This window comes from Pelophylax lessonae (genome assembly GCF_965119305.1).
Source record: "Pelophylax lessonae genome assembly, chromosome: 6".
NCBI lineage: Eukaryota > Metazoa > Chordata > Amphibia > Anura > Ranidae > Pelophylax > Pelophylax lessonae.
Genome location: NC_138773.1, coordinates 172,724,577 through 172,737,862, shown reverse-complemented (window position 1 = coordinate 172,737,862; position 13,286 = coordinate 172,724,577). Strand labels below are relative to the sequence as shown.

The window sequence follows — 13,286 nt, the reverse complement described above, 5'->3', positions numbered from 1 at the left end:
AGGGCCAGGCGCCTTCTCTTTTCTTTTTATTACCACTATACACAAGTTCAGATGTTTTGCCTGCCTCGAAAGAACCCCAAAAAATGCCAAAAAAAACGCTAGCGTCAAAAAAAATGCCCAGGTGTGTTTTTGCTGGCATTTTTTGGGGATTTTTGGAGGCAGGCAAAACATCAGAACTTGTGCACAGTACCACTATACACAAGTTCAGATGTTTTTCCTGACTGCAAAGATCCCAAAAAAATGCCTTCTATTAAAGCGGTAGTATAGTGCTTTTTGACACTTTTACCTACAGGTAAGCCTATAATAAGGCTTACCTGTAGGTACAAATAATATCTCCTAAACCGGCACGGTTTAGGAGATATTTACAGTACATGCAGCCGCTCGCGCGAGCGGCGCATGCGCTCTGAAGGTCCGGGGGGACCTTCAATTAAGTTGCCGGGAGCTTGCCGGAAAAATCACTCCCGTGCGCATGCGCGGGAGTGACGTCATCGCGGCTCTGGCCAATCATCGCGCCGGAGCGTCTCTTCCGGCCAATCAGCGCGCCGGAGCCGCCGAACCCGGAAGAGACGACGAGGGATCATGGCAGCGCCTGCAGCGATGTCCGGGGGTCCGTGTCGGGGCTTCGTTTTAAGGTAAGTTACACATAATGGGCTAGTATGCGATGCATACTAGCTCATTATGCCTTTGTCTTGCAGGTTTTTTTATAGGGTTTACAACCGCTTTAAACCGGCAAGGTGTTACAGGAGAGAAGCAAGAAGCAAACCCCCTGTCAGAAAGTTTTCTAATACAAACAATCTTTTTTTTTCTGGTTCTGGACATGCTACAGAGCTGAAACTTCACGTGTACACCTTTTAGACCCCCCAGATACTAAATCCAAAGTAAAAATCAAAAAATCTCTTTTTTTTTTTTAATTTTTCAATAATTGGCTTTTTTATCAAAAATGACAATTTTTAAGAACTTTTTTGTGTGATTTTGTGTCTGGGGGGGTCTAAAAGGTGTACCTGTGAAGTTTCAGCTCTGTAGCATGTCCAGAACCAGAAAAAAATATCATATAGGTGTTAAAGTTAAAGGAGGGTCCCGACCCACATCCCTGTTCTACTGAAAAATTATCTTTTTTTTTTTCATGGTTCTGGACATGCTACAGAGCTGAAACTTCACATGCACACCTTTTAGACCCCCCAAATACTAAATCCCAAGTAAAAATTAAAAAATCTCTTTTTTTTTTAATTTTTTCAATAATTGGCTTTTTTTTTTTTATCAAAAATGACAATTTTTAAGAACTTTTTTTGTGCGATTTTGTGTCTGGGGGGGGGGGTCTAAAAGGTGTACCTGTGAAGTTTCAGCTCTGTAGCATGTCCAGAACCAGAAAAAAAAGGATTGTTTGTATTAGAAAACTTTCTGACAGGGGGTTGGCTCCGCTCCTGTAACACCTTGCCGGTTTAATAGAAGGCATTTTTTTGGATCTTTGCAGTCAGGAAAAACATCTAAACTTTTGTATAGTGGTACTGTGCACAAGTTTTGATGTTTTGCCTGCCTCCAAAAAACCCCAAAAAATGCCAGCAAAAACACACCTGGGCATTTTTTTTTGACGCTAGCGTTTTTTTTGGCATTTTTTGGGGTTCTTTTGAGGCAGGCAAAACATCTGAACTTGTGTATAGTGGTATATATACACACATAGATATATTTATATACACACCTAGACATATATAGGTGTGATAGTAGCAGAAATATATTACTGTAAATGATTTCATTAGCGCAAGCATATATTTCTGCTACTATCACACCTATATATGTCTAGGTGTGTATATAAATATATGGATGTGTGTATATACACCACTATACACAAGTTCAGATGTTTTGCCTGCCTCAAAAGAACCCCAAAAAATGCCAAAAAAAACGCTAGCGTCAAAAAAAAATGCCCAGGTGTGTTTTTGCTGGCATTTTTTGGGGGTTTTTGGAGGCAGGCAAAACATCAGAACTTGTGCACAGTACCACTATACACAAGTTCAGATGTTTTTCCTGACTGCAAAGATCCCAAAAAAATGCCTTCTATTAAACCGGCAAGGTGTTACAGGAGCGAAGCAAACCCCCTGTCAGAAAGTTTTCTAATACAAACGATCTTTTTTTTCTGGTTCTGGACATGCTACAGAGCTTAAACTTCACATGTACACCTTTTAGACCCCCCAGATACTAAATCCAAAGTAAAAATCAAAAAATCTCTTTTTTTTTTTTTTAATTTTTCAATAATTGGCTTTTTTATCAAAAATGACAATTTTTAAGAACTTTTTTGTGTGATTTTGTGTCTGGGGGGTCTAAAAGGTGTACCTGTGAAGTTTCAGCTCTGTAGCATGTCCAGAACCAGAAAAAAAGATCATATAGGTGTTAAAGTTAAAGGAGGGTCCCGACCCACATCCCTGTTCTACTGAAAAATTATCTTTTTTTTTTTCATGGTTCTGGACATGCTACAGAGCTGAAACTTCACATGCACTCCTTTTAGACCCCCCCAGATACTAAATCCAAAGTAAAAATCAAAAAATCTCTTTTTTTTTTAATTTTTCAATAATTGGCTTTTTTATCAAAAATGACAATTTTTAAGAACTTTTTTTGTGTGATTAATAGTTAATGGGGCATGACCCAGAACCCTTGGCACTTTTTAGGGGCATTTATTGGGTTTTAGGGCTTCAAAATTGTGTTTTTTGATTACCAAAGTTCGGGTCCCATTGATTTCAATGGGGTTCTGAAATCCGAACCGAACTTTTGGAAAATTCGGGTGTTCTGGTCGAACCGAACTTTTCAAAAGTTCGATCATCCTTAATCCTCACCTGTGATCTGTTTGCTTGTAATTAGTGTGTGTATAAAAGATCAGTAAGTTTCTGGACTCCTGACAGACCCTTGCATCTTTCATCCAGTGCTGCACTGACGTTTCTGGAGTCTGTGAGTCATGGGGAAAGACAAAGAATTGTCAAATGATCTGTGGGAAAAGGTAGTTGAACTGTATAAAACAGGAAAGGGATATAAAAAAATATCCAAGGAATTGAGAATGTCAGTCAGCAGTGTTCAAACTCTAATCAAGAAGTGGAAAATGAGGGGTTCTGTTAAAACCAAACCACGGTCAGGTAGACCAACTAAGATTTCAGCCACAACTGTTCGGGATGTAAAGAAAAACCCCCAAATAACTTCAGGGGAAATACAGGACTCTCTGAAAACATGTGGTGTGGCTGTTTCAAGATGCACACTAAGGAGGCACTTGAAGAAAGATGAGCTGCATGGTCGAGTCGCCAGAAGAAAGCCATTACTATGCAAATGCCACAAAGTATCCCACTTACAATACACCAAACAGCACAGAGACAAGCCTCAAACCTTCTGCCACAAAGTCATTTGGAGTGATGAGACCAAAATTGAGCTGTTTGGCCACAATCACAAACACTACATTTGGAGAGGAGTCCACAAGGCCTATGATGAAAGGTACACCATTCCTACTACTGTGAAACACAGAGGTCGATCGCTGATGTTTTGGGGATGTGTGAGCTACAAAGTCACAGGAAATTTGGTCTGAATTGATAGCAAGATGAATGCAGTATGTTATCAAAAAATTTGCATTCATCAGCCCGGAAGCTGCGCATGGGACGTACTTGGACATTCCAACATGACAATGATCCTAAAGCGGAGTTCCACCCAAAAGTGGAACTTCCACTTTAGGGAGTCCTTTCCCCCTGACATGTCACATTTGGCATGTCATTTTTTTGGGGGGGGAGCGGGTACCTAGTTTTGACAGGTACCCGCTCCCACTTCCGCTCGGAGCGCCGCGGGACCCTGAACGCTAGTTCTCCTCTCCCCCTCCCTCCCTGCAATCTTCTGGGACACGTCAGAGGTCCCAGAAGATTGCCGGCCAATCACGGCGCGCAGCGCGACTCGCGCATGCGCAGTGGGTACCCGGCTGTGAAGCCGCAAACTGTCACAGCCGGGTGCCCACAGCAGTGATGCCGGCGCCGAGGGAGAGGATCGAGGCTTCGGGCGGCCGCATCGCTGGACCGTTGGACAGGTGAGTGAATGGCTGGAACTCCGCTTTTACACAAGACCAAGTCCATCTGTCATTGGCTACAGCAGAATAAAGTGAAGGTTCTGGAGTGGCCATCTCAGTCTACTGACCTCAATTCATTGGGCCACTCTGGGGAGATCTTAAATGTGCAGTTCATGCAAGACAGCCGACGAATTTACAGGAACTGAAGGCTCTTTGCCAGGAAGAATGGGCAGCTTTACCATCTGAGAAGATAAAGAGCCTCATCCACAAATACCACAAAAGACTTCAAGCTGTCATTGATGTTAAAGGGGGAAAAACACAGTATTAAGAACTGGGGTATGTAAACTTTTGATCAGGGTCATTTGGGTGGTTTCTGTTGTCATTATGATTTAAAAAGAGTAAACACGGTTGGTTGATAATAAATTGCTTCAGCCAAACACTAACCATGAGTGAAGGAAAAGTTTTTGTGTTATCATTCATATTCTCTGAAAAATGGCCAAGAAATCATAAGTTCTCCCAGAGTATGTAAACTTTTGAGCACAACTCTATCTATCTATCTATCTATCTATCTATCTATCTATCTATCTATCTATCTATCTATCTATCTATCTATCTATCTATCTATCTATCTATCTATCTATCTATCTATCTATCTATCTATCTATCTATCTATCTATCTATCTATCTATCTATCTATCTATCTATCTATCTATCTATCTATCTATCTCTCTATCTCTCTATCTTTCTGTCTGTCTATCTGTCTATCTGTCTATCTGTCTATCTGTCTGTCTGTCTGTCTGTCTGTCTGTCTGTCTGTCTGTCTGTCTATCTATATGTCCTACTATTGATTGTGTGGACTCACAATGAAGGTTTTATTTCAATGTTTCGGCAAGGCTTAAGCTAGTCTTGCCCTTTTGGTTTATATGTACTACAGTCCTTTGCTGCGCCCTCTGGCCCATTTTTTGTCTCTGATATGTGTTGAGTGGCAAACATTGGATATTATATTATCCCTCTATCTATATAGGTATCTATTACAGATAAATACATGTTGTTGACTCTCTATAAATACACCGAAGGAACAAAATTTTTCTTACACAACAGCTGTCAAAAATTTTCCTTCTTATACAACACCTGTTAAGTTACGTCACATAAATGTCCCAGACATTCTACCTTGTGTGGTTTCTACATTTCCTTAATTTTTCCCCAGGAGGGACTTCTTGCCCACACCAACACCTTAAAGACCCGTTTGAATGTCATGTTGCTGATATCATACAAGGCAATGTATACTTACTCCTTACTCATTATCAGGTTGCCATCATGGCTGAAGATAAAAGCTTCTTCCTAATTTGCCAAATGATTCCAAGTGCTGCTTGAACCACCAGTGGTCATCAGGCATTTTATGAGACATTGCAGGAAAAGTAACTATAACATAGGATACACAAATGTGGTAATCATTTCATATTTCAAAGTGTTTGGAGGGATATGATGACTATAAACTGTGCCTGGAAGTGAATATAAAGTTGTAATTAAATGGGAGGCCCAGGAGGATGTAGCTTAATGTGTAAAGGAAATGTCAAGATCTGTTTGTAAGTTCAGCTTCTATATCTCATATTCTTTATTTTGACATGTGCTTTTCACTGAAGGTAGCCTCATTTGAATTGCTTGATATACTATAAATTAGTGTGTGCTGGTCGCTTTGTGTGAACCCAACTCTGACTGAAATAATAAATACATTTTGCATTTCTTTGAACGTCATGAAGGCCCCTTGACCCCCATAAGAAAAGGGAGCCTTGACTGATGGGGGCATGGCTAGGAGTTGGGCATGGTAGCACGTATATGCAAAGTGGTTACAGATGATTGGCTATGATGGGGTGGGGCCTTAGCGTCTTTAAAAGTTGCTTCTGAAGTAAAATGCCTTTAAGAAACTGTGACTAGAAGAGTTGCCTTTCCTTCTGCCCTAGATGTGGTCAGTCACAGCTTACTCAGCATTTTTTTTTTTCCAGCGAGAAAAGTTTCCTAAAAGAGTAAGTCTCCATTGACACTACCGTGACTTGTCAGGCGATGCACGGGACTTCACAGGTCTCCCTCGAAGTCATGCAGGAGTCATGCCGCTTCAGTGTGAATGCGGTCTAACTCTACTTTTGTTGAGAAAAAAAAAACATTGTTGCAGATTCCTACCTTTTGTTATTCTAATGAAATTAATATTTCTGTTCTGCTGTTTGTCCCTATCCCATGTGTGTAATTCATGTGTGGGAGTGGTTTTATAATTATCAATCAGCTGCTTCACCTGTAGGGCTCTAATGAGGAAAGTGGCAGGGCCTGCATCCCTTTAGACATGATTTCCCTTTGAGAGTATAACACCAAAAATGACATTTTTGTTGCAGGGAATGCCCAAAATGTAATTTGTATCTTGGTGCAGACTTCTGGGAAAATCAGTGAGCCAATCACACAAGCAGGAAATGACATTCAGGGGGCATTCTGTACACCACATCTCCAGGTAGCCATATTGCCTTGCATTTTACAGGCAATTACAGAGCTGCAGATTGAAAAGGAAAGGTCATTTTTAATAACATTCAATTACAATTTGACTTGTGTTACAATTGTATGTGCTATATGTATTTTTTTTTTTTTGCTATTTTTTTCCCCACATAAGTGGAGTTACCCTTTAATGGGCTATGCCCTTGATTGAAGTTAGAATTAGTCTAACATCTGTCCAGCACTTCTGGTAAGAACAGGCCCCTTTACACTTGCTTAACCTAACATTAAAATTTGCTCCCAGTACAACTATGACTGGCACGGGTTAAAATTGTTTACGCTGGAAAATTGTCTGTTTAAATTCTTAAATAAATCTGTGGCCTTGCCCATTCCAACGAAATTGTTCTGCGTGTGTTTTCTTGATATAGGCAAGGTTACTGAATTATCAATTTTGATTTAAGCCTATGCTTCTCAGCAGTTGTGTAAATTGCATTACAAATGTTATTGGTAACTTTTTGGGCCCGTTCACACTTGGGCATGGCACCCCAACACACTTGTACTGTAGAGAGCCAACACATGGTGCACTGCATTTTTGAAAAGGGGACATGTATTTTTTCATCCATTGTGGTGCATTTCCAATCCTTCCATGAATAATGGGGTACCTTAATTGAATGCATGCTAATGAGTGTTAATTCATGTGCATTAACGCACTAAAACAAACCAATAAGTATGAATGGGCCCTTTAGGTGATTTAACATCTTCTTTGCTTTGTAGTTGCATTTAGCTGCATTTGCTGTTGGTTTTTACCGTACATTTATTAATAAGAAAATTCATATTGGTGAAAAAGTAAAAACTAATAAGAAGAAATTAAATACTTTGGTTTATGAAAAGTTAAACGAAAATTAACAGACAATAGATTAGAAAGTTGTAAAACTGCTTTTCTTGATTGTAATGTGTTTTGAACAATGAATCCTTCACTTGATTTTACATATTCTGTCAAAATTGTTCTCTGATTTTTTTTTTTTTCCTTTTCATTTCAGAGGGAGGCTCTGGCTCAGGCGATGGAGGTAGGGATTATGCAATTATATGATCTATTTTGTGAAAAAAAAAAGGTTCCATGATTAAAAAAGAACTTCATGAAACAGTGTGCTTATCTACATGTTCCCCCTAACAAAATGCCACGGTAATTACAAGCCTCTGTATAGAAATACTTAGTAGCACATTTATAAAAAAAAATTAAAAATGACGGTGCAAAGCGCAAAGCTACCACCAGTAATCACTGTCATTTGTGTAATATGTTTACTTCCTATTATTGTCAGCTTCATCTAGTGGCCATAATGTGGTATTTTAATGATTGTTTTTTTTTTTACAAAAATACTTCATTATATTAACTGGATGGAGCTGCCAGTCAGAGGAAGTAAACATCTTAACCACTTGCCGACTGCCGCACGACTATTTACGTCGGCAGTCAGCCCCTCACAGGCAGAGTGACGTAGATCTACATTGCTAGCGCTCCCGCGTGTTCACGGACCCCCCCGCGCGTGTGACTGGCGGACCCGATGTCCGCCGGTCACTCGGCAATCGTCGCTGCAGAGGGAGAAAGGCTGGCGGCTGATGTAAACAAGCTGCCTGTCATTCTCCCCTGTGTAGAAACAGTGATCATACGGTTCTACTATGTAGGACCGTTGATCACTGTTCCTACAGCTCAAGCCACAGCCAATCACAGTTAGAATCATGCCCCTAGTGACACACACCACCCCTCCCTCTCAAAAAAAGTTAACCCCTTCACTGCCAGTGTAATTTTACAGTAACAGTGCATATGTATAGCACTGATTACTGTAGAAATGTTACTGGTAACCCCAAAAGTGTCAAAAATGTCAGTCAAGGGTCCGATCTGTCTGCCGCAATGTTGCAGTACCGCAAAATAAATCGCAGATCGCCGCCATTATAAGTTAAAAAAAACAACAAAAATGACAAAAATCTTTCCCTTTGTTAGTAAACGCGATAATTTTTGCGCAAACCAATCAAAATACGCTTTTTGCGATTTTTCTTACCAAACATATGTAGCATAAAACAAATTGGCCGAAAATGTTAAAAAATTTTGATTTTTACATTTTTTTGGGGGGAATTTCATATAAAAAAAATGTGAAAAATATTGCTATTTTTGCAAAATTTACGCTATTTTTTGTTTATAGCGCATAATCAAAAAATCGCACAGGTGATCAAATACCACCAAAAGAATGCTCTGTTTGTGGGAAAAAAAGGACGTCAAATTAGTTTAGGTACAGCGTCGCACGACCGCGCAATTGTCTGTTAAAGTCACGCAGTGCCGAATCGCAAAATAGGCCCTGGTCAGGAAGGGGATAAAATCTTCCGGGGCTTAAGTGGTTAAACAAATTGCAGTGATTATTGGTGACAGCTGTGAAGATGCTTGAGGCATTTGCACGGTGATTTTTTTTTTTTATAAATGGATCCTAACTGTGTTGATATACACATTCCTCTAAAAGCTCCTAAGATGTAGTAATGTTTAAACATGCTTCATGTCTGATGTCTACTCTTCCTTCTCTGCACCATACAAAACTGGATGAAACCCATTACCTCTTGCTTCCCTAGAGATATGAATCTCTACATCAGCCACTAGATTTAGCTGTGCATATGTTCTGCACCACCAGTAGAAGAAACTTGTCCTAGAGATGTTGGGATACTGCCATTTACAAACTACCTTCTTTTATCCCCTCCACTCCTCAGAGAAAAACTATTAACTGTTGGAGCTCATTTGCATGTTTTTGCCAGATTTAAAAAAAAAATTACACTATTTTACAACATATCTACCCATTGGCCAAGCAAATGTGTATTGTGTTTTGGATAAATATGATGTTCGTCTTTAAAATGTATTGTAGAGAGCTGACCCCGGGTCACTGTGTGTGTTAGCAATCTACACCTGGTTTTGATTAAGACAGGCCTGCTGATTGCACACCTGTGGGCCGGGTTCATATTATTTTCAGGGTTAGCATTCAGGGCTCCCAGTTGGAGACAGCTGCACCTGAAGAGTCAGGAGGACTCCAACCGACAGACATGATTTCTTTGTATGGGAGTCAGGAGGGCTCCAACCGACAGACATGAGTTCTGTGTATGGGAGTCAGGAGGGCTCCCACCATCCTTGAGAGAGAGGCCGCAGTTGGCAGCCAGAGCTTACAGGTCTGCAGGAGGCAGATGTAGTCCGCAACAGCGCAGTATAAAGCTGATCTCAAGGAAGTTACAAGGGAGCTTGACAAAGGACACTTGTGTTGGTCTGAGGATCAGACCTTAGGCCTAGTTGTGAGGCCTGAAGCAGCCATATTGCATGTGAGTAAGCCAGGAGGCTGAACTTAACAGATATACAGTAATGGTGGAACCCCTGTGAGGGAAAATTGCTGTTTGGTGAACTTTCTTTATGCCTTTAAATAAAAGTGGGCTGCCATGCCCTTAAAAATGTAGTCTGGACTGGCACTACGTCTTCAAATCGCATGCACCACTTGAGTTGAATCGCCCCGAAATGTTACAGTATGTAAAATCGGTTTGTAGTGATTCATTGTTAAAACCCCTGTTTTTATTGCTGCCTGTGTCCCTGTTTGGAGAAACTATCCTGTCTATTTATTCTGGTTTCTAATCATGAAAGTGATGGGGAAGCCGACATTTGTCTATAAAGAGTCATTAAATTTCTATGGTTTGTTATACAGGGACGTGTTTTTGGACCCATAGATGACAGCAAACTTCTAAATAAGAAGTTTTCACGATAGAAATATGGAAATTTCCACTGCTGGCTTGTTTTTAGGGTTCAAGAAATTCTTGTTGTTACTGTTATACATTGGTCAAGAGTCCTAACTTCACTGGTTATATACTTATTGCTAAATAATTTAATGAAGCATTAAAGTCCAGCTCATCCTTTCTTATATACCCTCAATGGCCACTTCATTAGAAAAACCTTGCTAGTACTTTGTTGGACCCCGTTTTGCCTTCAAAACTAACCTAATTCTACGTGGCATAGAATCAACAAGATATTGGAAACATTCCTGAGATTTTGGTCCATATTGACATGATAGCATCACGCGGTTGCTACAGAATTGGCGGCTGCACATCCATGATGTGAATCTCTCGTTCCACCACATCCTAAAAGTGCTCTCTTGGATTGGGATCTGGTGACTCTGAAGGCCATTGGAGTGCAGTGAACTCATTGTCATGTTCATGAAACCAGTTTGAGATCATCTGAGCTTTGTGACATGGTGCATTATCCTGCTGGAAGTAGCCATCAGAAGATGGGTACACTGTAGTCAAGAAGGGATGGACATGGTCAGCAACAATACTCAGGTAGGCCATGGCATTTAAATAATGCTCAATAGTCATTAAGGGGCCCAAGGTGTGCCAAGAAAATATCCCCCACACCATTACACCACCACCACCAGCCTGAACCGTTGATACAAGGCAGAATGGATCCATCCTTTCATGTTGTTTATTTAAATTATGACCCTAGCATCTGAATGTGGCAGCTGAAATAGATACATATCAGACCAGGCAACGTTTTTTCAATCTTCCATTGTCCAATTTTGGTGAGCCTTTGCGAAGTGTAGCCTCAGTTTCCTTTTCTTAGCTGACAGGAGTGGTGTCCAGTGTGGTCTTCTGCTATTGTAGCCCATCTGCTTCAGAGTTTGATGTGTTGCGCATTTGGAGTTGGTATTCTGCATACCTTGTTTGTAACAAGTGGTTATTTGAGTTACTATTGCCTTTTTAACATCTCAAACCAGTCTGCCCATTCTTCTCTGACCTCTGACTTCAACAAGGCATTTTCATCCATGCAACTGCCACTCATTGGATATTTTCTCTTTTTCGGACCATTCTCTGTAAATCCTAGAGATGGTTGTACATGAATATCCCAGTAGATCAGCAGTTTTTTTAAATACAGAGGTGGTTCTGGCCAGCTCACTAGATTGCTTTTAAAAAGGCCTGGATTATTTCTTAGGTGTACCTAATATAAATGGGTACCTAATATGTATAGGTAAAGTTGATCCAGGGAATATTTGATTGCCTCTTGGGGGATCAGGAAAGATTTTTTTTCCCTGCTGGAGCAAATTGTTGGGGATTTTCGCCTTCCTCTGGATTAACTGCGGGTGTAGGATTGTGTATATGGGATTGTATGGTTGGGTTTTCTTTACTGTTTTTTGTTTTTTATTGGTTGAGCCAGATGGGCTTGTGTCTTTTTTCAACCTGACTATCTATGTAATAGTCCAGACCAGCCTGTCTGGCACCAACAAACATGTCACGTTCAAAGTCACTTAAATCCCTTTCTTCCCCAGTCTGATGCTCCGTTTGAACTTCAGCAAGTCATCTTTACCATGTCTAGTTGCCTAAATGCACCGAGTTGCTGCCATGTGATTGGCTGCTTAGTCATTTGTGTTACCAAGCTATTGAACAAGTGTACCTAATAAAGTGGCCGGTGAGTGTATATTTCTATAATAACATATTTTATATTTTAAAAGCCGGTTCACACTGAGGCGACACGACTCCTTACTACTTCGGGGGCGACTTGTGCATTCCCGTGCACCACGACTTCGGAGCGACTTGCAGGGACTTCACATAATGGAAGTCTATGCAAGTCGCTCCGAGGTCGCCCCGAAATAGTACAGGACCCTTTTTCTAAGTCGGAGCGACTTGTGTCGCTCCTATTAGAACTGGTCCTGTAGCGGTCAATGGACCGCGAGGGAGCGCGACTTGTCAGGCTGACAAGTCTCCTGACAAGTCGTGCTAGTGTGAACCGACTCTTATTGGATGGGGAACAATTACAACGTTAGCTGTCTGAGTAAAGAGAAAACCTTGCCACTTCTTGTCTAGTTTCAAATAGAAACAGGAAGTGGGGGAAAACTCTGTGTAAGACAGAAATAAAAAGTAAGGAAAATTCTCCCAACTTACTGTCTATTTGATGGTGGTCCCCCTGAAAATTAAGGGAAATCCTTGAAGCAGAAGCGCCAATAAAAACAATTTCTCTGGAATAATGGTCAAAGTTTATAATCTCTGTCAATATTTTATTTGCTGTCTGTGTCCCCATGAAGGAGATGTACCCTTGCTTCCTTTCAGGTGGGATTGTAAGACAGAAAGGTACAATTTTCAAAGCCCTCTAGTCTGGCAAGGATTAGTAACTTCATGTGAGATCGGATACACAGGAGATATAGTCTGTAAAGGAAATTTGTACATCCTGTATATTATTGTATTACATTTTGTATGTATTGCACACTGCACTCATTGTGCACACGGCACTAATAATGTTTTCATTACATTTGCATTCTCTCGAGTCCTGATTAGAATTAGCCTGCCTATGTTACGCCCCTTGTTACCATAAAAGTACAATTGTAATATTAATGTGATACCTACGTAATCATGTGTATAAAAACCTTCAATTGCGTCAACTAAATCAGAACAGTTATTTTGGAAAGATGTGGAGTGTATCTTTTTGTGTCTATTCCCTACTGCAGTAGTTATTCATTTGGAACCACTAATCAATATGAGAATAGGAGTTGCCTATCTATAAAATGTCCAGAACAAGTCCTGTTGAGTTATAATACTATACTATGTGTAGGGGGGTTAAATACTGCTGAGGGAATATGGGAATGTTTGAAGGTACTATTAGACTGATATATGGTTTTGCTAGGATAGTTATATTATACTGCTGGGCAAATACAATGGTATACAGTAAACTGCCGCATTTCCCACATTTTGGCTACACTTACTATTTTCAGCAGCTTAAATTTTGTGAAAGGCA

The 13,286-nt window shown here is 40.4% G+C and overlaps 1 protein-coding gene across 4 annotated transcripts in view; it reads left to right on the top strand.

Annotated features, from left to right (window-relative positions):
- Positions 1-13,286, top strand: part of TMEFF2 (transmembrane protein with EGF like and two follistatin like domains 2) — a 915,272-nt gene that overhangs the window by 263,283 nt on the left and 638,703 nt on the right. For all 4 annotated transcript variants that reach the window (XM_082261208.1, XM_082261209.1, XM_082261210.1 and 1 more), the window contains exon 4: positions 7,537-7,563. In XM_082261208.1, coding sequence (XP_082117334.1) covers positions 7,537-7,563 — 27 coding nt within the window. The remainder of the gene's footprint in view (positions 1-7,536; positions 7,564-13,286) is intronic.